This window comes from Episyrphus balteatus, chromosome 2 (genome assembly GCF_945859705.1).
Source record: "Episyrphus balteatus chromosome 2, idEpiBalt1.1, whole genome shotgun sequence".
In the NCBI taxonomy this organism is placed as follows: Eukaryota; Metazoa; Arthropoda; class Insecta; order Diptera; family Syrphidae; genus Episyrphus; species Episyrphus balteatus.
The window spans coordinates 64,905,551-64,930,213 of NC_079135.1; the positions used below are offsets into that span (position 1 = coordinate 64,905,551).

The window sequence follows — 24,663 nt, forward strand, 5'->3', positions numbered from 1 at the left end:
GATTTTTTTGTTTTTTTTTTGTGCGCGGCCAGCGTGGCCAACGAATCTGAAATTTACCAACAAAATTCTTCACGGCAGAAAAGTAAAAAAAATGCGTTTTCTTGTTTTTGGCTTATTACTTGAAAAGTGGTAGTTCAAATCAGCACATACATATAATTATGTACATATCGCACCCTCAGTGCAAAAGAGCGGTAAGTCAAAAAATGACATTTTTGAGATAATGATGAGGAAATGTTGCTTTTTAAATTACCTTTCTTTTGAAGGGCTTGTTGTTAACGTAAACGAAAAATTCGAAAGATTATGACTGTTTTTATCCAATTCCTACTATATTAAAAGTCAAACTCTTTCCTAATTTAAACAATTTTAAAAAATAAATTTATTAAAACTACAAAATAAACATAATGGTTCTTGTAATAGAGCTTTGACATTATGGAAATTGCTGTCCCATGGAAAGTTATAGGGGAAAGTTTAGAGTCAGTATGTATTTTGCAGAAGCGTTTTCTCGAAATGAACTGATACTTTCCAACCGGAATCTTCAAACAATTTGTTCTCTGAAAATATATTTTCTTTTCGTTCATTTCCGCCATATTAGGTTTTAACCGAATAGAAAAATCTAATGAAATCATATATAAAATAATCTAAAAACAAAATTATTTCTAGTCAGTTTTAAGAAAAGCCTGCAGCACCATTTTCGTAACCAGTTTTCGAAGAAGAGACACATTTCAAAGATCTCGCGATAGCCCTGATTAACATAATCGATAAAAGGAAACAATCCAAGGAGAAAAGGTGCCATCGTCAATTTTTTTTTTAAGTAAAATTAATGAATTTTTCTTGAACAAAGTCATGCTTTCATTGGCACCGAATTTAAAAGTATATGAACAGTAAATATATTTTGTTGTATATTAACGCGTGTTGACTGTTGACAGTGTTATTAATAATTTTAATCAATAGCACTGCCCAACATGCAAACATTTTCAAGACCGTTTTTTATCATTTCTTACTAAATTTAGGGTGCTGATTCCAAAAATAACATAAGTTTTTTCTAGCAGCTCTAGTTTTTAAATTATTCATACATGAAAAGGCATAGAAATTCATAACATTTTTTTATTTGTTAAATTTTTTTTATTTAAAATTTTTTTTTGTATTGTTAGTTTACTTACTGAACCGAAATATATTACATTCGAAACAAATTTTTGCAACAAAACTTTAAAAACGCTTCTAATAATAAAATCTAAAAAAAAATAGTATGAAATTACCCCAAAAATGTGAAAAATTAAAATATCTGAAAAATAGAGCTCCTAGAAAGCAACCAGTGTGATTTATAGGCTTAGTGAACCCAAATGCATTAGGTTCCATAAGAAAATTTCTGGAAAATGTTAACAAACAGTTAAAATAAGCATAACTTTAAAATAAGTACGAAATTACGAAATTAATGCGGAAAACTAAAATATTTCAAAAAATAGAGCTCCTAGAAGAAAAATTAATGTGATTTTTAGGATACGGATTTTCTGGAAAATTTAAATAAACGCTCAAAATAAGAAAAACTTAAAAATGAGTATGAACATTTCCCCCAATATGAAAAATTAAATATTTCAAAAACTAGAGCTGTAACCAAATCTATAATATTTTAAAAAGTTGAAAATTGTTGGCCAGTGTAGTAAATAAAAATTCAAAATACTGTATGATATTTGTTTTTGCTAATCTAAGCGGATGAAAGGTGAAGTTAAAAAATATCCACCGCTTGCGGCCATAATATTCACTAGTATATAAAATAGATCTGGATGTAAAGAAATTTAAATCCACAAAATAAATCCATATTTATAATATTCACTACTTCAATCCAAACTTAAATCTAATTTTTTAAATCCAATATTGTTTAATCCAAATAAATTTAAACTGCTCTCTGGAGGCCTGTTTAACTTTATAAATCCAGTTGTAAAATTCATTTTTAAATGTTCAGTTGTTTCTTCAAGTATTTTGAAAAGGAAAAAATAAAGATAAATGCAAATTTAAAAAAAATTATTCAGTAACCACATAATTAATTTTGAGTGAATAAGAACAAAAAATTAAATCCTTGGATTTATGAAATCCAGAGTGAATATTATGGCCTTTACAATGGTAAAAAACCATTAGACCTTAATGTCATTTATAGATTTGGTACTAAAAATAACCTAATTGTATGTATATGTCTTCTAATAAATGGAGTCACGAAAAAGGATGGAGCTACCGTGAATTAAGAAAAAAAAATATCAATATGCCTAAGCACTAGACATTGCGATGGATATATTGCATCTCAAAGATAACATTGTAAAGATTTATGTTGCTCGCAAAAGACAATCTTGGCTGCGGCCGATCTGGAATCAACACAACGCGCGAGCACACCTCTAAGCTATTGATTTCAACGCAACACGCTAATAACGTGTATCTACCACGTTTTGAAATAAATCAATTCAATTGCGGAAGTGTCTATTTTTTTATGCTAATGGACTGCGATTTATTTGCTCGCACTTTGGACAAGTACGACGACGACGACGGCGACCGTGACGACGAAGACTATACGATGCAGAGGTAAGGCTGACGGAGTTTCAGTGGAGCATTTTGCGCTTGATTGGTACCTACATTCCCGGCGCATTAGGTAAAGGCTTTGGAAGATCTTTGCAGTTAGATCAGACCTGCAGTGAAGTTGTTTATAGCTCTTACAAGAAGTAGATAGTGGTAGTTGTAGTACATACAAGCATATGAACATTTTTAAATATTTGGAAAGCAAATTTGTCGGCGAAAGTGTGTGCGTATCGATAATGGAATTACGGAAATCATTCTGCATCGTTTAAAACGTCGACTTTAAGAGATAGTCCAATCAAATTATATTTGGTTGTATGGAGGTCTGAGAAATAATTCGCAACTGCAATTCGTACCTAAAATATGAAAGTACACTAGTACAGGAACTAAACCCCCCATTTTCAACACAAATGTCTGGACGACTTTGGCCGCCATTTTGTTTTGAACAGTTTTGCGACTATCGCTTGTAGTTCACCTAGTTTTGGTGTTAGAGAAAAATGTTATGAGACAAACTTGTAGTAAATTTTATTTCCCACAAAATATATTTTATAACTTTTTACTCTAAAACCCACCATTTAGGAATTATAATGATTTTCGTAAAATGCTATGCTCACTTTTTTTTTATATGCACCATTACTTTTTATTTTAAACTTTTATCAAAAAATTGTTGTTATAAAAATTGAAGAACTATTAACTAACTATGTTTTTCTCATATAAGGTTTTTTTCTCCGACGTACCGTTCCCTCACTAGAACGAAAAATCAATAAAAAAAATTAGAAAAAACAGGGTGAGGGGAGAGCACGATAACTATGGCGCTGAGATTTGATAACTGTATTTTGTAGAAGGGTTCAATACAAGTATTTTTTACTTTGGGAGGGGGGGTCTATCTAACCCCGTTTAGGCGGGAGGGGAAATTTTCTAAAAAACAACCTAATATTTAAAAAAAATATTAAAAAACAACGGCAACACTAAAAGTTATGAAGGATATTTTTTTCAAAAGCCACAATCAAACGCTTTATTTTAATTTTTAAATAGTGTTTTTAAAATTAATAGTTTTTGAAATAATCGATCTCAAAGTTAAAATTAGCGAAACAAATTAAAAAAAAAAACACATTCAATACTATTTTTGTCATGACCATTAATTTCAATACAAATCAACTATTACAATAAAACTACCTTCGCTGATTTTCTAAGCCTTCTTGTTTTTGAGAAAATTGAAAAATGAAACAAAAAAAAAAAACAGATTAATAATTTTTTATTTTGTTTTGCTGTTTTGATAACTTTGGTACTAACAATATCATAAACAAAAAAGATCTTATGTATTTATTACATATAGAGTTAGTTGAGAGCTTTATGCGTTAAAAAAAAAAAAAACATTTTACGCTCACCACAGAGATGCTGAGAACCCGCAAAGCAGGGCAGGCAAGGTACTTTTAAGTTAAAAAACTGTTGACATTGGCGCCAGTGGCGTACGTTGAGTCACCAGGGCCCCGGGGCAAGACTAAATTTTGGGGCCCCTTAGATACAAAAAAAAAGTACGTATACGCCATAAATTTTTGTATGGCTTATTTATTTTTAGGTTTGTTTTAATGTTTTAATATGCTCGTAATGCACTTTGCTATACTAACTTAAAATTTTATATCATAAAAGTAGTAAATACTTGTACTAGGGGCCCCCAAAATTAAATATTTAGAGACCCCTAAAATAAATTTTTTTTTAGCTTAGAATTGATAGTTCTTGGGGCCTCTGTTCTGAAGTTATATTTGATTTTCCATCATCAAACATAGTTTATTTCTTTTGGGGCCCCTGAAAAATTATTTTTAGGGCCTCAAAATTAAGTGCTTAGAGGCCCCTAAAATATAATATAACTTTTTTGGAGCCAAGAATTAATAGGTATTGGGGCCTCTGTTCTGAAGTAATATTCGGAATGCCACCAATAACATAATGTTTTTATTTTGGGCCCTGATGTATTTATGTTTAGGCCCCTGAATTGATATTTAATTTTCCATTTGATTGTTTTGAACCACTGAAGTAATAGCTTTTGAGGATCCCCAAATAATATTTGTCTTGCCATCAGAAAATTTGATGAATATTTTTTGGCTCCTTAGTAATAGATTTTGGGCATCCAAATTAATATTTGATTGCCAAGGTAGTTTTATTGTACCTAATAGTAAATTTTGTATTGAAATTAATGGTCATGACAAAAATAGTATCGAATGTGTTTTTTTTTTAATTTGTTTCGCTAATTTTAACTTTGAGATGGATTATTTCAAAAACTATTAATTTTAAAAACACTATTTAAAAATTAAAATAAAGCGTTTAATTGTGGCTTTTGAAAAAAATATCCTTCATAACTCTTAGTGTTGCCGTTGTTTTTTAATATTTTTTTTAAATATTAGGTTGTTTTTTAGAAAATTTTCCCTCCCGCCTAAACGGGGTTAGATAGACCCCCCCTCCCAAAGTAAAAAATACTTGTATTGAACCCTTCTACAAAATACAGTTATCAAATCTCAGCGCCATAGTTATCGTGCTCTCCCCTCACCCTGTTTTTTCTAATTTTTTTTTATTGATTTTTCGTTCTAGTGAGGGAACCTTATATGAGAAAAACATAGTTAGTTAATAGTTCTTCAATTTTTATAACAATAATTTTTTGATAAAAGTTTAAAATAAAAAGTTATGGTGCATATAAAAAAAAAGTGAGCATAGCATTTTACGAAAATCATTATAATTCCTAAATGGTGGGTTTTAGAGTAAAAAGTTATAAAATATATTTTGTGGGAAATAAAATTTACTACAAGTTTGTCTCATAACATTTTTCTCTAACACCAAAACTAGCCGAACTACAAGCGATAGTCGCAAAACTGTTCAAAACAAAATGGCGGCCAAAGTCGTCCAGACATTTGTGTGGAGAATGGGGGGTTTAGTTCCTGTACTAGTGTACTTTCATATTCTAGGTACGAATTGCAGTTGCGAATTATTTCTCAGCAAAAGTATAACTTGACTGGACTAAGAATGTAGTTGCAACAAGAAACTGTTTGAAAAATTTGACATACAAAACTAACCGTTTTAAAGTTCCAATTTATTTTTTTTTATTCCCTAATTAGATTTTTTTTATAGACATTAGTATGACTTTATATGGTGAAATGATGATAATGAAACGTGAAAAATATTTGCAATTCCCAGACGTTGCCTCTCTTGTTTGTAAATATAAATATTAAATGTGCAAATGTTCTTCTACTTAATTTTGATTTCTTTTATGCTCTTAAAGATAGAGTTATTTGAAAGAATGCACATTTGTTCTTCAAAATGGTGGACAGTGTTGAGTGTTGAAAGATATTATTGGATTGCGACAAATTTTTTTAATATCGAAAAAGAACAAATGAAAACACAGAAAAAGGTTATATATGTATTTTTATTTTTGTTCTTTTGCGGATAATGACTACTAATTCTTTGAAATGCATCCAAAAATAAGTTGAAATTAAGTTTAAATAGATTGCACGACTAGGGTCGCACGTACTTGCTCTTATGCTTAAAGTAACTATAATGTTAAAGCTTTTTATTCAAGAAATTTAAAATTTGATATTTTGAAGAAATTTCATAGTATACAAAAATTAAATCTGTTTTTATAATTAATTAAACTCCATTTTGAATTATCTTAAAAAAAAAAACTAATACGCCATTTTATTTCTTGTATAAAAAGGTATTTTTAGAAAAAAATTTTCGAAAATTGTAGGAGCCGTTTCTTAAAAAAATAATTTTTTATATATAAAATTTTTTTAACATTTTTCAAAAAAAAAGTTGGTATGCCATTTTGAAGAAATAATTAATTTACACATAAAAACTAAATTTCAAAATTTTCCATTGATCCGTTTTCAAAAAATTGATTTTTCAAAAAAAAATTTTGAAATATTTTTTAAAAAACCAAAAATGCGTTTTTTGAAAATTTTCTAAAACTTTAATATTATTTTTACTTACACACTTTTGTATAAAAATTTTCATTTAAATCGGGTTAGTGTTGTACGAGATATTCAGAAACGAAAAAAACCGTTCTATGACAGGTACCGTTAATAACGGTACAAAAAATATTTTTTTTATTTCAAAAGTTGGCTCTTATGTGTATAACTACACACAAAAATTTTAATCAAAATCGTTAGAGCCGTTTTTGAAAAAAATTAACTTTTCTATTTCCGTTATGTGGCAGGTACCGTTAGTTTTGGTCATAAAAAAAAAATTTCAATTTCCCCTCTAGGGAATCACCAAAAACTGCTAACTACCAAGTTTGAAGAAAATCACTTCACTCGTTTAGGCTGCAGCTCCAGATAGAGACAGACACACAGACAGACAGACAGACAGACAGAATTGCCGGACCCACTTTTTTGGCATTCTCCATCATCGTAATGTCATGTAAAATTGTTATCTCGAGTTCGATTTTTTTTACGAATCCTAAACTTGCCCTATAGTACCTATATCGCAAGTAAAAAATTCTTTTAATTGAGAACTTTAAAGTATTAAAAGAATTTTTTAAGCAAAGTGGTAATATTCCAAGTCGAAACTCGCAGCTTTACAATCTACGTATAAACAATATGCATCTTGTCACTGTACCCACTGTTCACAAAACTCATTTCTCTAACTTCTACACTGTTGTAGCACCCAAATCATTTAATAACTTACCAATGTCTATTAGAACAACTCAAAATTTAAACTCTTTTTTGAAAAAAGTAAAAGACTGGCTTTTCACAATTGACTTAAATTGTATAGATAATTATTATTGAAATATTGTTACTTCTGATACTGAATATTATTTGAATTGTTATTCTTTTTCCAAAAATTGTATTGTTATATTTAAATTATTTTCTTTTTTTATATGATATTGAAATAAATGAAAAAAAAAAAAAAAAAAAAAATAAAAAAAAAAAAATCAGTCAATAAATTTGGCCGTCCTGATTGTCACCCCACATCAGTTCTTAATTCATGTAAAATTATATTTGCTCATGTATCATCCATCACTAGTTTTTAAACTAAAGGATGATAACTATTATTTATTCTATTTTTATATAAATGTAATTTTAACTAGTTTTAAATTGAAAATTGTAAATGAATGAATAAAAAATTTCTAATTCTCTAAAAATTCTAAATTCAATTTAAGGTGTTTCAGTCATTTTATGTTATACTAAATCTATCGAAGTATCACGTTTAAATTGTTCTTCTTAAACTTTAAATCTTTAAAACATCTTTTAACAAATGGTGATAATGGTGATAAGCAGTAGTAAAATTTTTCGCATTTGTCATTTTAAGTACTTCTTTCACAGGAACTCAAACCTTTTAATGCATGAAATATTTTCAAAAATAGTAAAATATTAAACATTAAATAGGAAAAATTTGTTTTAAATTGGAAAATTTTACAAAATTATTTAAATAGTTTCTAGGTTGAGGAATAAATAATATCATATGACTTTTTTTTTAAGAAAATTGAATTGCAAATCGATATACATATGTAGATAAAACAAAATTAAAACTGCTAATCACCTCATTTGGAAAACTTCTTATAACCATTTTTTTTAGAGCTTTCTGAGTTAAATATTATACGACACGTTTAACGGCACTTGCTCTCTAAAATTGTTTTTTATTTTTTTTTGTAAAGTGGTGTTATTTGAAATTGTATGACCTCCAGGACCGTGATACCATTAAAAAATTAAGTTATTTTTTTTTTGACTTGCGTTTAAGCCTTGAGTCCGAAAACATAGGATGTTTATTGAGTCATACCTATGTATGTATAAATGAGTTTGCCAAAAATCAAGACCATCGGATTTTTAGTAAGATATAATAAATCGAAAAGATTACTAAAAATATAAGAAATGTTTCACCCCTTCTGATCCAGCTGTAATTTATAAAGTAGGTACATATGTATATTCGTCCAAAGCTCGAGCATAATTCTGATATCCTCAGACCTACTTGAGCTACTTAGACAGAATCGAAACAAGTGCTTTGAAAATTATAAGTGATGTTATACAATCACATCTCTCGAGCACCCGCGTAATGTATCACGTCTGTCTCTGTTGATTGATATTTTTTTAGAAAATATTCAATTGAAATAGCTACCTGCATTCTTGCCTTTAAACAATTTAACCGTAATACTCGCACTTCAAAGAATGCTTATTAGTTTACACTTGAATATGTTACCCGCCACAGTGATTCTCTCCCATTTAAATGGCCAAAACTTCAAAACCAATTGCATCGGGTCGGTTTTTACTATCTCTGCGAGTATTCTTCAATGTAGGACAGGTTTTCGAAAAAAACATCATTTTGTTGAATATGCTGGAATAGGTATGAAGATCTTTCGTATTCTAACAGGATTTGCTCATTTTTTTTTCCTCCGGATAAAGGGACATCCGCTTATAAGGGCGGAAAATTTGTCTCCCGTGAGTGGTCGTTATAAGTATAACCGAAATTCTACTGAGAATGAGGAAAAATAAGAAATTATATTTATAATTATGAATACTTTTTTTCATGGAAAACTTAAAGAGTTTTTCTGCTTCGTTCAATTTTCATAAAAATTAAAGCTTAGCAATAAAAGTAGAGCACAAAAAAATTATTTTAAAATTAAATTAAAAAATTAGCTACATGAAAATATCGAACTTTATAAGAGGGATTTTTAGAGCTAATGAAGGTTTTAAACTGAATTTCTATTTATTCACTCTCCGTTAGCGTTAAATGTCAAATTATAAACTATTTTATTATTTGTTATTTGAAAGCTTGTCAATTGACCTGAGCAATTATAAAAAAAAAACTTAATTATGGGTAAAAATCTATTTTCTTGGTTTTAAGTGACGTTCGGATGAAAATCGCTTATACACCAAAACCAGTGGTCTTTTCTTCTAAGTTACATTCGACGGTTGTTTTATACCGATGCATGTGCTTGTACATAATGTAGTAATTCGTTTTAGGAGGATATCCCACTTTAAAATATTAACATATACATATGTATGTGCTTCTTCATCCTTTTTAAAATGTAAAAAAAATGATATCTGTTTGACTTGACAGAATTTAGCTTTTGACAGATTTTTTTATCAAAATAAATTAAAATTCCCTGGGATTTTTTTAACGGAGTTTTAAACGTAAAGTTTACATTTAAAACAAAGTATTTAACTAAAGGAGAGTGAATAAATAGAATATTTAATGGCGTGTATTTAATTGCGTCAATACTTTAATGGCGTTGTTAACTAAAACGATGAAATCCAATATTTAATGGAGGGTGAATAAATTGGGCCTTAGTATGTTAATTTGTTTCAATGTTCTTAAAAGCAGAAACACAATCACGCTTTGCCGTCGATTTTGACAACTACAACTAGGTTCATGTCATTGGATACGTTCAAACAGGTAACATAAAGCTATCGGATAGCTTTTTGTTGTTGTAAGCAATGTTAAAAATTAGCAAAGAAACGAACCATTTTCTGTCAAAAAATAATCTGAAGGTATCCGAGAATTTCTGGTATACCTCAGGTATCCGAGTGATCAGCTGACAAAAATTTGGCTTATTTTTATTTTGATTTCTATTCGCACGATTCAGTATGAAAACAAAATAATTTGGAAGAATTAAAGATAAATCGATTGTATAAGAACTATGCAACAACAACAAAAAAATTTGCTCAAAAGAAAAAATTTCCTCTCTGTCAATATTTACATATTTTTTTGTAGCTGCTTTGGGAAGCTTTCTGGATAGCTTTTCGTTCAAAGAGATATTCCAGATACGGGTATCCCAGATAGCCTTTCCGATAGGTGTGTGAACGTGTCCATTGAATAAGAAGTACAGGAATGGGTGTTTATGCAAATCAGTGAAGTCGCTTTTTATTAGTGTGAGTTGTACAGATGCACATGTATATGTATTGGTAAAGGTTCGGATTGCAGATATATTGTTCACTCAAGGGTTGCCAACAGAAATGTATGTGATGTGGTGGGACACTTCCCTTTAAGTGCTATTTTTCATCATAATTATATTCGAATTTAAAACTGTTTTTTTCCTCAACTAAAAATAGACTGAAAATTGTTTAAATCATCAAGATTAGCTGGAACATAAGCGGTCAATGGTAGCATCGCCTTGTCATCACCAATAAAAGTGAGTTCGCCCATGGAAAACTAGCTCGAAATTTGACAGATAAAGTACAAATTTTGACAGATGAACCATTTAATTTTTTTAAAATTTTTTTGTGGCTTCACGCACCAACTCTATAGGTGTTATAAACACCCCTTTTTGTAGGTACTTCTTATTCAATGGTTTAATTATACAAAATCTGTATAACCTATCACAATGACGCTTTGTGTGTGTATTTTTCAACACATTAATATAATTCTTCATTTTGTCCACATTTAAATCAAGATAAAAAGGGTATTTATGTAACGAAAGAATTTTCCACTTTGTAGAAAAATATAAATTCCCTCAAATGGTTTACGTAAACGTGAAAAACAAAGAGCTGTTTGTTAAACGTCAAATTAAACTTATAAAATTTGCTCAATTAAAAAAATTAAATCAAGCTAATTTTGCAAAAACTATGCAACAATGAAAATAAATGTAAATTGCTCAAATAAAATAATATTCTCTTTTTACAATATTAACAAATTTAATTTGTGGTTATCTGAATAATAAGACATTTGTCACGTTCAAAAAGATATTCCAGATCCGGGTATCCCAGATAGCCTAACCGATAGGTGATTGAACTCACCCAAAGTTTATCAGTTTTTTTTCTACGGTTTCTGCTTCAAATTTGTGAGATAAAATTCTATGATTTGCAGAATATTTTTCCCATACAAATTTTGACAGTTCATTTCTACCGATAGAAAATTCTATGATGTGTTTTTGTCTTAAAATACTTAACTAAGTGATTATTTAAATAAATAAGATCGAAAAACATACAAAAATCAGCCAAAACCATTTCATGGAATTACCCTTTATAGTTTTTTTTTTAACGTTTTGACGTTAAACAGCTTATTTAGAAAACGATAATGAAGGCTTTCAATGTGGGAAATTTTTTTTTAGATTCCCCTCGGAACTTGTGATGACAATTTGTCGTAGATCGAAACGTAGCTCTGTGTGCGGAGATTTATTTCGATGGAATTTATGATAGGGCTGATTTTCTTTTATTAGCTGTGTTTTTTTGGCATTGCTATCCGTATCTGCAGTTGGCGTTTACAAGCATAAGAAAAACAACACGCAGCTGCCGATAGGAATAGAAGCTAAACCAAGCTTGGCATAGAATTTGACGATGTGTATAAGTTTACGTTTTCCTTTCTCTTGGTTCGTGTATATACATTTTTGTTCAGTGTTGATATTTGGGAAATCCTACTGCGGATAGCTTTGCCAAAAAAACACGCCTATTGACTGCAAGTTTTGGCTTTTTAAAAAAATAGATAATTTTATTGGTGTAGGCAAAAAATGAGAAATCATCAATAAATTCCGCTTTTTGTACTGGTTGAGACTACGAATTTAAATGGAGTTCGTTTTAGTTTAAAAAGTGAAACAACATACCTATACATAGGGTATTAAATAAAAATTAACACTGAGTCTTACCACTTTTTCTAAAATGTTGTTCGCACCAATCAGTCAATGCTTCGCACTTACCTGAAAATATAAATTTAAAAAAAAAATTATCAGAAATGATTTTTATTTTATAGTTAAGAAAAGATTTTTATTAACAACACCACCAATTTCTATTGCAAAGCATTTTAATTATTTAGACAAAATTCAACAATTTTTTTCTTATCAAAATAAAAGATTTTAGAACTTGAATAGCTTAAAGAATTAGGATTCAATTGCAAGTATACTTTGTCAACGAGAGGAATATTTTTCAGATATTCCTTTAGGAAAATTCAATTTTCCAATGACAGTGATTATAAGAATTATTACATATTATCATAGTTTGCAATTTCATATTTTTGAAAAGATACTTTCGATGAAATTAAAAATTTTATAATTATGTCGAAAGCTCCATGTCATCACAATCTACAAACATATAACCAAAAAAATCTTCCTAAGAATACATAAAAGGGTTTTTTAATTACGTACATATATCTTGATGTCTACTTTTTCCGTCAAATGTCAGATCATTCACAACTCCCTACAAGTTAATACATAATTGACTTGAAGAAGTAAGCCCAAAATGAAAATATTGAATGTGTGTATCATAACATCAACGCAAACCGTTAACGGCTGTTTCCACCTCTAAATGAAGCATAATACATTACTTCCTCAAGTTGACGGCTGCTCAACAACATTATTCGCACAAAGAAAAGAAATTAGCTTATAGCTAAGTATCCCTATTCTTGGTTTTGAAGTAAGTTCGTGTTCTGCCGTTAAAAGTGTTTTTGTTTTATGTAGATACGTTCATATGTATATGTATACCTACATTTATGTTGTGTATTGAACTTAACTATGCCGGCCGACTAGGGATGATGTTTCTTAATGACCTAACCATCATCTGAACCATCCGATACGTAGAGCATGAGAAAACAAGATAGAAATCATTATACATATATATATATATATGTACTTAAAGTTTAAAGTGTTGAAGGAAATGACCCTTTCTACATTATTCTGAGAGACCGGCCAGCAGCAGCGTAATCTTGCAAATTTCCTTTTTTTTTGTTTTCCAAACTAGGTTAGGTTTATTTTGTTGTGTAATGGTAGAATGGTACCCACGATGAAAACGTTTCTGTCTCTCATCTGTCTTTTTAATGGCGGAACGACATGGGCGAATGCACAGAATGGATCCATGTTCCCGGTTACCGTTGTTGGACTTTCTTTTTGTTTGTGTTGCAGTCAACTGTAACCAATTCACAAAGTTTTGGCATTAAAAATATTCCGTGATGAGGTTTATATCAAAGAGAATAATAAAAAGAGTATAATATGGTACACCATGAATTTGTTTTGAAATCTTTTCGATGGCACTAAATAAATATTAAAAAAAAAAAACACACAATTTTCCGCTTGGAGATGAGAATTAAATCAAGTGAGAAATCCAATGAGTCCGTAAATGATTTAAAATATAATGATCGATCGATATCTTTAAATGCTCCGAAACTTTCCATTGAAATTTTAAAATAAATGATATTAATGTAGGTAGGTACAGGTGGTACTCGTTACATAAAAACAAGGAGTCATACCCGTAACTTTTACTTGTCACAACAGTATTATTGTTAGAACATATATAATTGATAGTTTTTCTATCGTTTTGTACCTCATTGCGTAAGGGATACTTAATATGACCATTTTTTTAACACAGTAAAACAAGCTAAATTTTGTTCCGTCTTAAAACTTCCAGTTACATATGATATTGCAACTCAATCAAATCTATATTTTAAATTAGTTATATAATGTAACTAACATGCAATTTGTTGATTAACCAAGTTGAATTCTACTAATATTAAACAACGGTTATATAATTCATAAGATAATAAGCAGATGTGTCACACTCGAAACAATAAAGATATTAGTTTAATTTAAGTTGTAAAAGTTTCTGTAGGCGAAACAATTTTTTTGTATTGTAGGTTCAAAGTCTACAGTAAAAAAAAAAATCACATAATTTGTAAAAGAGTTTTCGTAGGTATATCAAGTTCTAATATTACTTCTCAAGCTGTAGCTTTTTCATTAAATCAAACGCTCAGAAAAAGTTGTTAGGAGACATTTTCATAAAACTTAAGTAGATGATCAGTTTTTAAAGGGTTTGAAATTAAATAAAAACTGTGTGGGACTTCTTAAAATTAATTTTAAATAAGTATAAAATAAAAAATCACTAAAAGTCTTCCTTCTTTTAAGACCTTTGAATTATACCTAATTTTAAATTAATTGCATGTTTGTAATATTTCGATTGTAAAAACAAAGTTAAAGCTTAAAGAATAGTTACGATAGCATTTTTCAAATGATATTCTGGGTTGATCGATTCCAATATTTAAATTGCAGGAATTTGACCTTAAAACCTTTCCTTGTTAAATCAATCACAACAAAAACATTACTGTTAAAAAAAGAGCCAAGTTCTCCTATGTTGAAATTATGCTGGCACAAAAAGTACTGAGATGTAAAAGTGTACCAAGTTCTAAAGTTTGGGTTCAAATTCGTATCAATAAAATTTTGATTGTTCTCTTGACAATTTTTCTTAATTATCGATTTTTAAAGTTATTTCAAAAATTGCCAAGTAAACAATCAAAATTTTATTGATACGAATTTGAACCCAAACTTTAGAACTTGGTACACTTTTACATCTCAGTACTTTTTGTGCCAGCATAATTTCAACATAGGAGAACTTGGCTCTTTTTTTAACAGTAATGTTTTTGTTGTGATTTCACTACTTTTTGCAAGGTATGGCTGTAGAATATAAAATCTCTATATTTGATGAAAATTCAGTGAAAATGGGTGGTTGCCACGCCCCCTGCCTGAAATTCTCAAATTTAAAATTTTTTCCTTTGTATAAACTACCAGCTCTACCATTCTACCAAATTTCAAGATTCTACGACAATCAGAAGTGCTCTATAATAATTTATGAAAACTCAGCGGAAATGGGCGGTTGCCACGCCCCCTGGCTGAAATTCTCAAGTTTTAAATTTTTTCCTTTGTATGAACTACCAGCTCTACTATTCTACCAAATTTCAAGATTCTACGACAATCAGAAGTGCTCTATAATAATTTATGAAAATTCAGCGGAAATGGGCGGTTGCCACGCTCCTGGCTGAAATTCTCAAATTTTAAATTTTTTCCTTTGTATAACCTACCAGTTCTACCATTCTACCAAATTTCAAGATTCTACGACAATCAGAAGTGCTCTATAATATTTGAGGAAAATTCAACGGAAATGGGCGGTTGCCACGCCCCCTGGCTGAAATTCTCAAGTTTTAAATTTTTTCCTTTGTATTAACTACCAGCTCTACTATTCTACCAAATTTCAAGATTCTACGATAATCAGAAGTGCTCTATAATATATGATGAAAATTCAGCGGAAATGGGCGGATGCCACGCCCCCTGAATTGAAAATCTCAAATTTTCGATTTTTTCCTTTGTATACACCACAAGTCCTATCACCGTGTAAAATTTCAAGTTTCTACGATATCGGGAAGTTCTCCATAATTTTGATGATCTGTCAGTGAGTCAGTGAGTCAGTTACGGTTTTTGCGATTTTTGAAGCCCTATATCTCAGAAACTACTCATCGTAAAAGGCTGAAATTTTGTGAGGAGTTTTGTTTTGACAAGCTCAATAAATGTAGCGAGTTTGAAATTTCTAGCATCTTTGGTGTGGAAGTTAGAGGGGGGTCGAAAATGGCCTGAGTTGTTTCCTGTAAATAAGGGTGTAGTGCCAAAGTTGCTAGAGAACTTGGCTGGGCACTACCGTGCCCCTTGATCGGCTTACTTCTTTGTTTCAGTTTTGAAAGTTCATGATTTTGATAAAAAAAAATTCCAATACCAATATTCCAATAAATAAAATTATTAAATTTATTGATTATTTTATAAGTTTATGAAGTATGCTGTCTGCATCCTTTCGTTAAATCAAGTCTTCACCCATTATTTCTTAATGTGTGCATCATGACTTCATAGTATCTGGGCTCAGCAAAATTCAGCCATGTTACTTTCTTCTTTCATAAAAAGCAAAATTGACTTCACATAACTCAATAACTCACCTAGCCATACCTAACGTAAAGAAGTCGGTTGAATGATTGGTTTTCATAGCGGTCACCTCTTGAAGTTCGTCGCATTCGCTCGATATGAAGTTCGTGGGATACAACACCAATCTACCGTGTGACAATCGTTTTCCCTCTGGTGCGTGACAAATTATTGACAGGTATTCGTACAAGGCGAGTAGACCCAATATGCGAAAGTAGGATGAAAAAGAATGGTGTTATAATCATGAACTTATAATGCGGAACTCGAGTTAAGCATGAGCACGAATGACCAAATGACCATGTTGTTCATCGTGAAAAAAATAGTTTCGATTTTGAGTCTGGTTGGTAGAGTTGAATTTAAGTATATTAATTTGAAAAATATTTGTTTTCAAGTTTGTTTTATTTTTTAAAACGAAATGATTTCAAAAAATTTTAAAAAAAATCAAATATTTCTCAAGGTTTCAGAATCATGTACCAGTAGTTTTTGAGGTTATAATTCGAAAAATAAAAAATATAAATGCTCTTTGTTATATTTGTATTTTATTTTGTCCAAACTAAATCTCGATTTGCTCAAGGACATTTCATAAATAAAATTCTTCAAAAAATATTCTTGAATCTTTAGTCACATTTGAGTCTTTTGAATACGAAACTTAAAATAAATTTTTTGTTCAGTTAAAAAAATTCATACAATAAAAATGATATCATTATTTTTCCAACACTACATCGCAAACTATATCCACGAAAAAGGACTCCGTATAAAATTATCGAAGTAAAATCCATCCACTTTCCAAAACATATCATGAAAGGATGATTAATGTGCATCAGAAGGGCGATGACGATCAAAACCATATCGCTTAGGTAATTTGTATGCAACTATGTGGCTTTCGATTGATTGATGCTAAATTCAGAATAAATTGAGGGAATATTTGCAAAATTAATATTAATATAAAGGAAAAAAAAGTACAAAATAAAAGAGTATAATGGAAAAAAGGTGTGACAGGACTGCTAATGAACAGTTGTCTGACGGCAGTCAATCATTGTGATTGTGTTTAACACAATTATGCAAACAGGTAATTTATGTTATTACACTCTTTATATGTATTTTTTAATAAAATGGCAAATGAAAACATTACTCTGAGAACAAAATCAGATGAAATCTGCTTTGTAGGTACTGTGGAGTTGTAAGGTAACATGTCGATACCTTTACGCAAGAATTTTCTAAGTGAAAAAAAAAAAATTACAGGAATTGAAAAACCAAATGTATTCACGTATTTATGTGCATAAGAGCAATTTTATGAAACAAACGTATTTTGGAAGGGATTATCAAGGAAGCAGCTGGCTAAGGAAAGAGCTGAGTAGAGAAGATGCAATTGCACATTTTTTAAAAACTATTTTAAAAAAAGTCAAAATACTTCAAATGCCTATATTGGATTAAAATTTCATGATTGTCATCCATGTTCTAGATCTGGATCGAAAAATCGATATTTTAAATCTATCGACATGAAATGTCATATACTTAAAAATATACAAAATATCAATTAGTTACGGGTAGTTTTCAAGTATTTTACTTAAAAATTCGGTTTAACTTTAAATTGAAAGTTTTCAAAACTGGTAAATATTTTCAGGGCTATGAGAGTACACGAAAAAACAATTTAACTTTTGTAAACAATGTTTAGCCAGTACAAAAATAACCTTCAATTTCATTTACCTACAACAAAATTGTTAAAAAATTAAAACTAGGTACTCTTCAAAATTACCTGTAATTTATCGATATTTTGTATCGAAACATTTAAAAATAAGTCAGCGTACAGGAAAATATAATGATAGACTTCTAATATTGGAACTCCTTTTTTTATTTATTGACTTTTTATGTACCTAAAGGATTTAAACAACGAAGAAAAAATATCGTTTATAAAATTTATGAAGATACACGCTCATTAAAGTGTACCAGATTGTAAAAAAATTTGAATTTTAATACGTATAGAGATTCAACTCTATGCGTATTGGTTCCAGTAGCACTGGTGCAATGTCCACATATGTAAAAATAGCCACATCCATGCTTTAAACGAAGTTGACCCGCAGCTAATCCACCGAAATCGTTGGGTTAAATTCCTGATCCGAGGCTGAACCACGTTTGTACAACTGACCCTGATACACTCATTAAGATCGTGTATCTGCATAAAATTTAAATGAGATTTTTTTTTTAAAATACATAGAGACCAATGGAAAATACAACTTTACAACTAAATTTTATCATTCTTTCAATGATGTTTAGCAAAAAAGGTTTATCTCTAAACTTCAAAACCATGAGTGTAAATTATTCCTTGCACTTTTTGGCAAGATTCTGCCATCAAACATTAAGCCCATTAAAAACCAATGCTATTTGAAAAAATCATAAAAACATATGCCAAACATTGTAGACAATTCATAAAAAAAAAAAAACAGAAAAACAAAAATAAAAAAAAATTTACCTCGGCCCAAAAGATGTGCTGCATACAGCATTTCACGATAGTGATGCATCGGGTGATGATGTAGCTGTGGATGATGCAATAGGGTGAATGACTGTGCCAAATTGGCAGTCATTGCACTAACACCAGTCGGAATACTACCGTACGTGGCAGCTACCGCCCCAGTGCTCCTTCCTAGTTGGAAGCCATGAATTCTCATGACATCCGTAACAGTGCCTGCATCTTCCACTGTGGGATACGACATCAACAACGATGACGAAGGGCCCGATGACAAAGATGACAGGGATGATGATGATGATGCAGACAGGACACTTGCTGTTGGAGATAATGACGATACGGACGATAGTGTTTCGCAAGTACTACTTCCAGTACTTCCAACACTTGAACTTCGCTGAGGTGGCGTTTTGTGGCTGATGTTGGTAGTGTTGCTTCTGCTATTGCAGTAATTGCTCTGTAAACGACTCAAGCGGGCGTCCGTGCTAGATGCAGCCTTTTTTATTTGCTGCCCTCCTATTACTGCTGGCATTTCGAGAATAGCGTTTGAAGTGGTCTTGGATTTTGATTTAATCACATTTGGCGGCGGTTGGCCACGATAGAATTCATAGTGTTCGCAAACTTCACAGCAGAATTTCATTCTTTTGAAAGTTTATGACTTAACTTAGAGGGTTTGTCAAACAAAACAAAACGTCGCAGATTCGAAGTGTTTAAGTAGTGATGGTAAAAAAGAAATCTAAAAAAAAGTGAGATAGCAAACATGATAGTGATGATACATATTTCATCAAAGATCTAAAGTCTAAACGCTAACAGACTATACAAAATGGCGAGGGAACTTTTATTTGGAAAAAGGGATTTCAAAATCTCATATACTTTTTTTCCAATTAACAACAGGTATTCTACGATAACATATTTATTTTAATAATTTATGAATGGCTGACCCTTTGCAGATACAAATGACGCAATCTCGTAAATAAATTAACCTAATCAGTTAGAATAGTATTTATACTAAAAATTAAAAAAATTTTTGTTTCTATGGGGGTAATCTCGGGGGCTAAGGAAAAAATAAGTTCGAAAAACCTTTCCATTAATGAATTAAGTACATATATGTATGTATATAGGGATGTCTAAATTTTATATGAATGATTGCAGATTACACGGTGTAACACTCAAAATATACGCGGGTGGAGACCTATCAGGTTTTGTAGAGCTTGTCGCACTGAATACGAAACGGTATTTGAAAATCCCCTAACACCCCCAAAATTTGGAGTTACGGGCAAAAAACGGTTTTTTGGACCTTCACCCATTGAAAAAATTCTAGCTTCGACATTTTTTTACCCATTTTCGATTTTTTTACAGTTTCTGATAGAAGATAAATATACCTTTTTAACAATGTATAAAACATGTAACTCGGTTAAACCACTTAGAATTTATAAGATGTCAAAGTTCAAAAATTCAATTTTTTTTGTCATTTGCCCAACTTCGGCATCAATTTAAAGTATATGTTTTCAAAACAACATGCTATTTAAAAAATATATTCTAAAACTATATCTATTTCCCAATTGATCGAGGTATTTTTTATGAAAATCACTTCAAAATTGGCTTAGAAAAAAAATTTTTTCGATTTCAACCCAGATACAGAAATTCGAACTTTTAGGTATAGAACAAAAATGTTGTTTCGGCACTTAGTAGGATAAGTTGGGCTCCAGGATTTGATGAAGGGTTTTTGTAGAGGAGCTAAATACAAACAATTTTTTTCTATAGGAGGGGGGTCTATCTCCCCCCGTTTAGGTGGGAGGGGCATTTTTCTAAAAAAAAATTATCAAAATAAAAAAAATTATCAAAAAACAACGGCAACACTTACAGTAATAAATGATACCATTTCCAAAAGGCAAAATTGTGCATTTGATTCTAATTTTTAAATCAATATAATATTACCAATAGTTTTTGAAATAATCGATTTCAAAGTTAAAAATAGGGGAAACAAATTTTTTTAAAACTCATTTTATACTATTTTTGTCCAGACTGTGAATTTTAGTAAAAAAATTACTCACACAGAAAACTGCCCAATTGATTCCTTATCGAACCGTGAAAACTATATGTTTCTATGTCTTCTAGTTTTTGAGAAAATTGAAAAATAAAAACAAATAAAAACAAAAAATATTTTGAAAAAAGAAAAATCTGATAAAATAATTTTTCAATTTTCCCAAAAACTAGAAGACATAGAAACATATAGTTTTCACGGTTCGATAAGGAATCAATTGAGGCAGTTTTCTGTGTGAGTAATTTTTTTACTAAAATTCACAGTCTGGACAAAAATAGTATAAAATGAGTTTTAAAAAAATTTTTTTCCCCTATTTTCAACTTTGAAATCGATTATTTCAAAAACTATTGGTAATATTATATTGATTTAATAATTAGAATCAAATGCACAATTTTGCCTTTTGGAAATGGTATCATTTATTACTGTAAGTGTTGCCGTTGTTTTTTAATAATTTTTTTTTATTTTGATAATTTTTTTTTAGAAAAATGCCCCTCCCACCTAAACGGGGGGAGATAGACCCCCCTCCTAAAGAAAAAAATTGTTTGTATTTAGCTACTCTACAAAAACCCTTCATCAAATCCTGGAGTCCAACTTATCCTACTAAGTGCCGAAACAACATTTTTGTTCTATACCTAAAAGTTCGAATTTCTGTATCTGGGTTGAAATCGAAAAATTTTTTTTTCTAAGCCAATTTTGAAGTGATTTTCATAAAAAATACCTCGATCAATTGGGAAATAGATATAGTTTTAGAATATATTTTTTAAATAGCATGTTGTTTTGAAAACATATACTTTAAATTGATGCCGAAGTTGGGCAAATGACAAAAAAAATTGAATTTTTGAACTTTGACATCTTATAAATTCTAAGTGGTTTAACCGAGTTACATGTTTTATACATTGTTAAAAAGGTATATTTATCTTCTATCAGAAACTGTAAAAAAATCGAAAATGGGTAAAAAAATGTCGAAGCTAGAATTTTTTCAATTGGTGAAGGTCCAAAAAACCGTTTTTTGCCCGTAACTCCAGATTTTGGGGGTGTTAGGGGATTTTCAAATACCGTTTCGTATTCAGTGCGACAAGCTCTACAAAACCTGATAGGTCTCCGCTCGCGTATATTTTAAAACCTCATTTTTGTAACACCGTGTTATTGAAGTATTTTTAACTCTTTCAAGCTATGAAAATCAATATTAAAAAATGTGTTTTCAGTATTATCGTGTCAAAAACTTGTGATGTTTGAAATATGAATAGCAAAAAGTTATGTTCCAAAATAATAAATAGCAAAACTAATGTGTTATTCTCATGTTACCTGTAAGTAACATACACTGCCTATGACCACCAAAAAAATTCGGACAACTGAGAAAATAACTTTTTATAGAAGAATAATGTATGCTACTTCTTCTAAGCCAAAACAAAAAACACTTTCTGGATTAACATTTTTTAGGTATATTTTTTTTCAAAATTATGACCATGTATAAAAAAAAAATAAAATGTGGATTTCAGTCCCTTTTTGAACAAAAAAAAAATTAAAAGTATGATATTTGACTAACTTTTTGTACTAATCCAGTAACTAGGTATTATTATCTTTCAATTAAGCCATCGAAACCTAAAAAATTATTTAATGGAATATTTTTTACGAATTTTTAAAGATATGTTACATGAGAATAACGCTGGTACCGAAAGGGTTAACCATTTGTAGTAGGTACTTAAAAAACTTATAGTAGGTATAACACTTAAATATAAATTCAATTAAAATATAATATATAGTCAAGGTCATATTTGATTCAGCACTGGAATCCTTGATTAAACTTAAGACATCTTTATGCATTTGAAACTCCTTAAAATTAACGTAGTTGTCAGCGAACGACCTTCCTTCGTGAAGTGCCCAAACCATACATATATGTATGGTTAACATAAGGAAAATTCTCAAATTCAAATGTATTTCTTTGTTTTAAGAAAAAAAATACTTGTTTTGGTTAATTTGGAAGGTAATTCTACCCTTATTCATTAAAGAAGTTCATAGTTCACAATACTGGAAAGCCCTGTTACACAAAGCACGAACGATTCATCAATCATTGACATTATGCTAACATACATTGATGTATGTTTTTGGATATTGATTAAAGTGAGGCATATAATGGCTTGAACTTAGATATATTTTTAAATATTTAAAATACATATATTAATAACAATCAACAAAAAAATTAATATAAAAATAAAAGAACGATTTGTTTTGTCCCGATTATGGCTATAGTAAGTAATCCTAATCATGCCTCTATCATTAAATCTATTTATATTGAACTGATCAAATCCTACTCTTAACTTAGTATAAATATAAACTCTTAAGTCAAATCATGTGAACTGGATAGCATAGTCAGAGAGTCCATTTGTCAAAGTCAAACTAAAAGTGTCATAAATTGTTAATTGATTGGATTTCTTGCTTAGATTACCAGAATGAAATGAAGATTATAAATGATATACAAGTCTCATTTAAAAAAAAATATATATCGATATTCAGGGTCGTGTGTGAATGATTAATTTAGTTGTCATCAATGACCATTCAAAAGTACTTGTTGCTGCACATTTTAAAGAAGTTTTATTAATTATTTAAATTTGCAAAGTAAAAGGAAGTTCCATTGAAAATATAAAGCTATAATCATCAATGGCGACCGCTACAAAACCAAAGCACATTTTGATATTCAGATGAAGATTTCAGAATTTGACGCAGCTGATGATGGTCTTTGTCAAGCATGTTGAGGTTGAGAAAAATGGCCAGCATTTCATCTGTATTATAAAACTTTAAAAATAAAGGAACAAAAATAGAAAAATAGTTCAAGGATATTTGTTTCCAAGTATTTAGATTGAGATGGAAATAAAAACTACAGTCATAAAACTACTACATATTTTCAAAGGTGTTAAATAATAAAACAAAGGAGCCAAACTTTATCATCAAAAGGTTTCTCCCCTGAAGTAGCTGGCCGTGTTCATTAAGATAATAGTTCGCTATGTACAAAAAAACACATACCTAAACTAAGTTCATAGACATTTCAACGCACAAAAGAAAACTTTAAAAGTAATTCGACTTATTAGTTTCTATATTCTTTTTGCCGGAACAAAATAAATTAAGTTTAAAAAACAGAGAGAAAAATAATAATATAGAAATGGAGGATTTTCAACCAAAAAATTCGAATAGTTAAAATTTGTGTTCGGGCTAAGATCATTTCTTTTAATTAAAGTCACTTTAGCCAGTTCTGCTGATAAGTTTATTTTATATAACTTTAATGCTTCTTTTCATCCAAACTTGATTGAAAACATGGGTTAGATGAATCCTCTTAAAATGATAAATATAAATGCTTAACGCTTCTATGATAATACCATCAAATCTTATTTCAATTCAATTAGAATCTATATAAAATGCATTTTAAAAGTTAATTTTCCTAAGCAAACAAATATTTCAAAATTTCTTAAACAAATTCTTGAAATTTCAAAATAAGCACCTTTTTGAAATAAGATTTATTGTGATGACGCATTTTCTAACATCAACACAACCTGCACCATTGTTTACAGGGAAAACTTTTACAAATTTCATTAATTATTATATCGCATATAATTTTGCAATCTTTTACGTCACTTAACGAGACAATCCGTTAGCAACGCTTTGGCGATAAGCAATTTAAATAAACAACCCCTTTTGAATGATGGCTGTTTTGTAAAATGTACTACCCCCTTTTTTTTGCAATACTTTGTGTCTTTGAAATTGACAAGCCAAAACCAGCAGACATCAAAGGAACAGCATGAAGAAAATTTGTTATGGCAGTAACTAAACAAAAAAAAAATAAACGTAGCAAAGGATTTACGTCAGCAGTTTTATAAAACATTTCAATTCTAAGTGGGCGACTTGTAGTAGCTCTCTGGTGCATACATTTGGCAGATTGGTTTCATGGATGATGATAATTTATTTCGT

At 30.0% G+C, this 24,663-nt stretch overlaps 1 protein-coding gene across 3 annotated transcripts in view; it reads right to left on the reverse strand.

Moving 5' to 3' along the window:
- Positions 1 to 24,663, reverse strand: part of LOC129911055 (uncharacterized) — a 221,712-nt gene that overhangs the window by 15,534 nt on the left and 181,515 nt on the right. For 2 of the 3 annotated variants that reach the window (XM_055988697.1, XM_055988698.1), the window contains exon 4: positions 12,122 to 12,172. The exons of the other annotated variant lie outside the window; for it this stretch is intronic. In XM_055988697.1, coding sequence (XP_055844672.1) covers positions 12,122 to 12,172 — 51 coding nt within the window. The remainder of the gene's footprint in view (positions 1 to 12,121; positions 12,173 to 24,663) is intronic. 3 annotated transcript variants of the gene reach the window in all.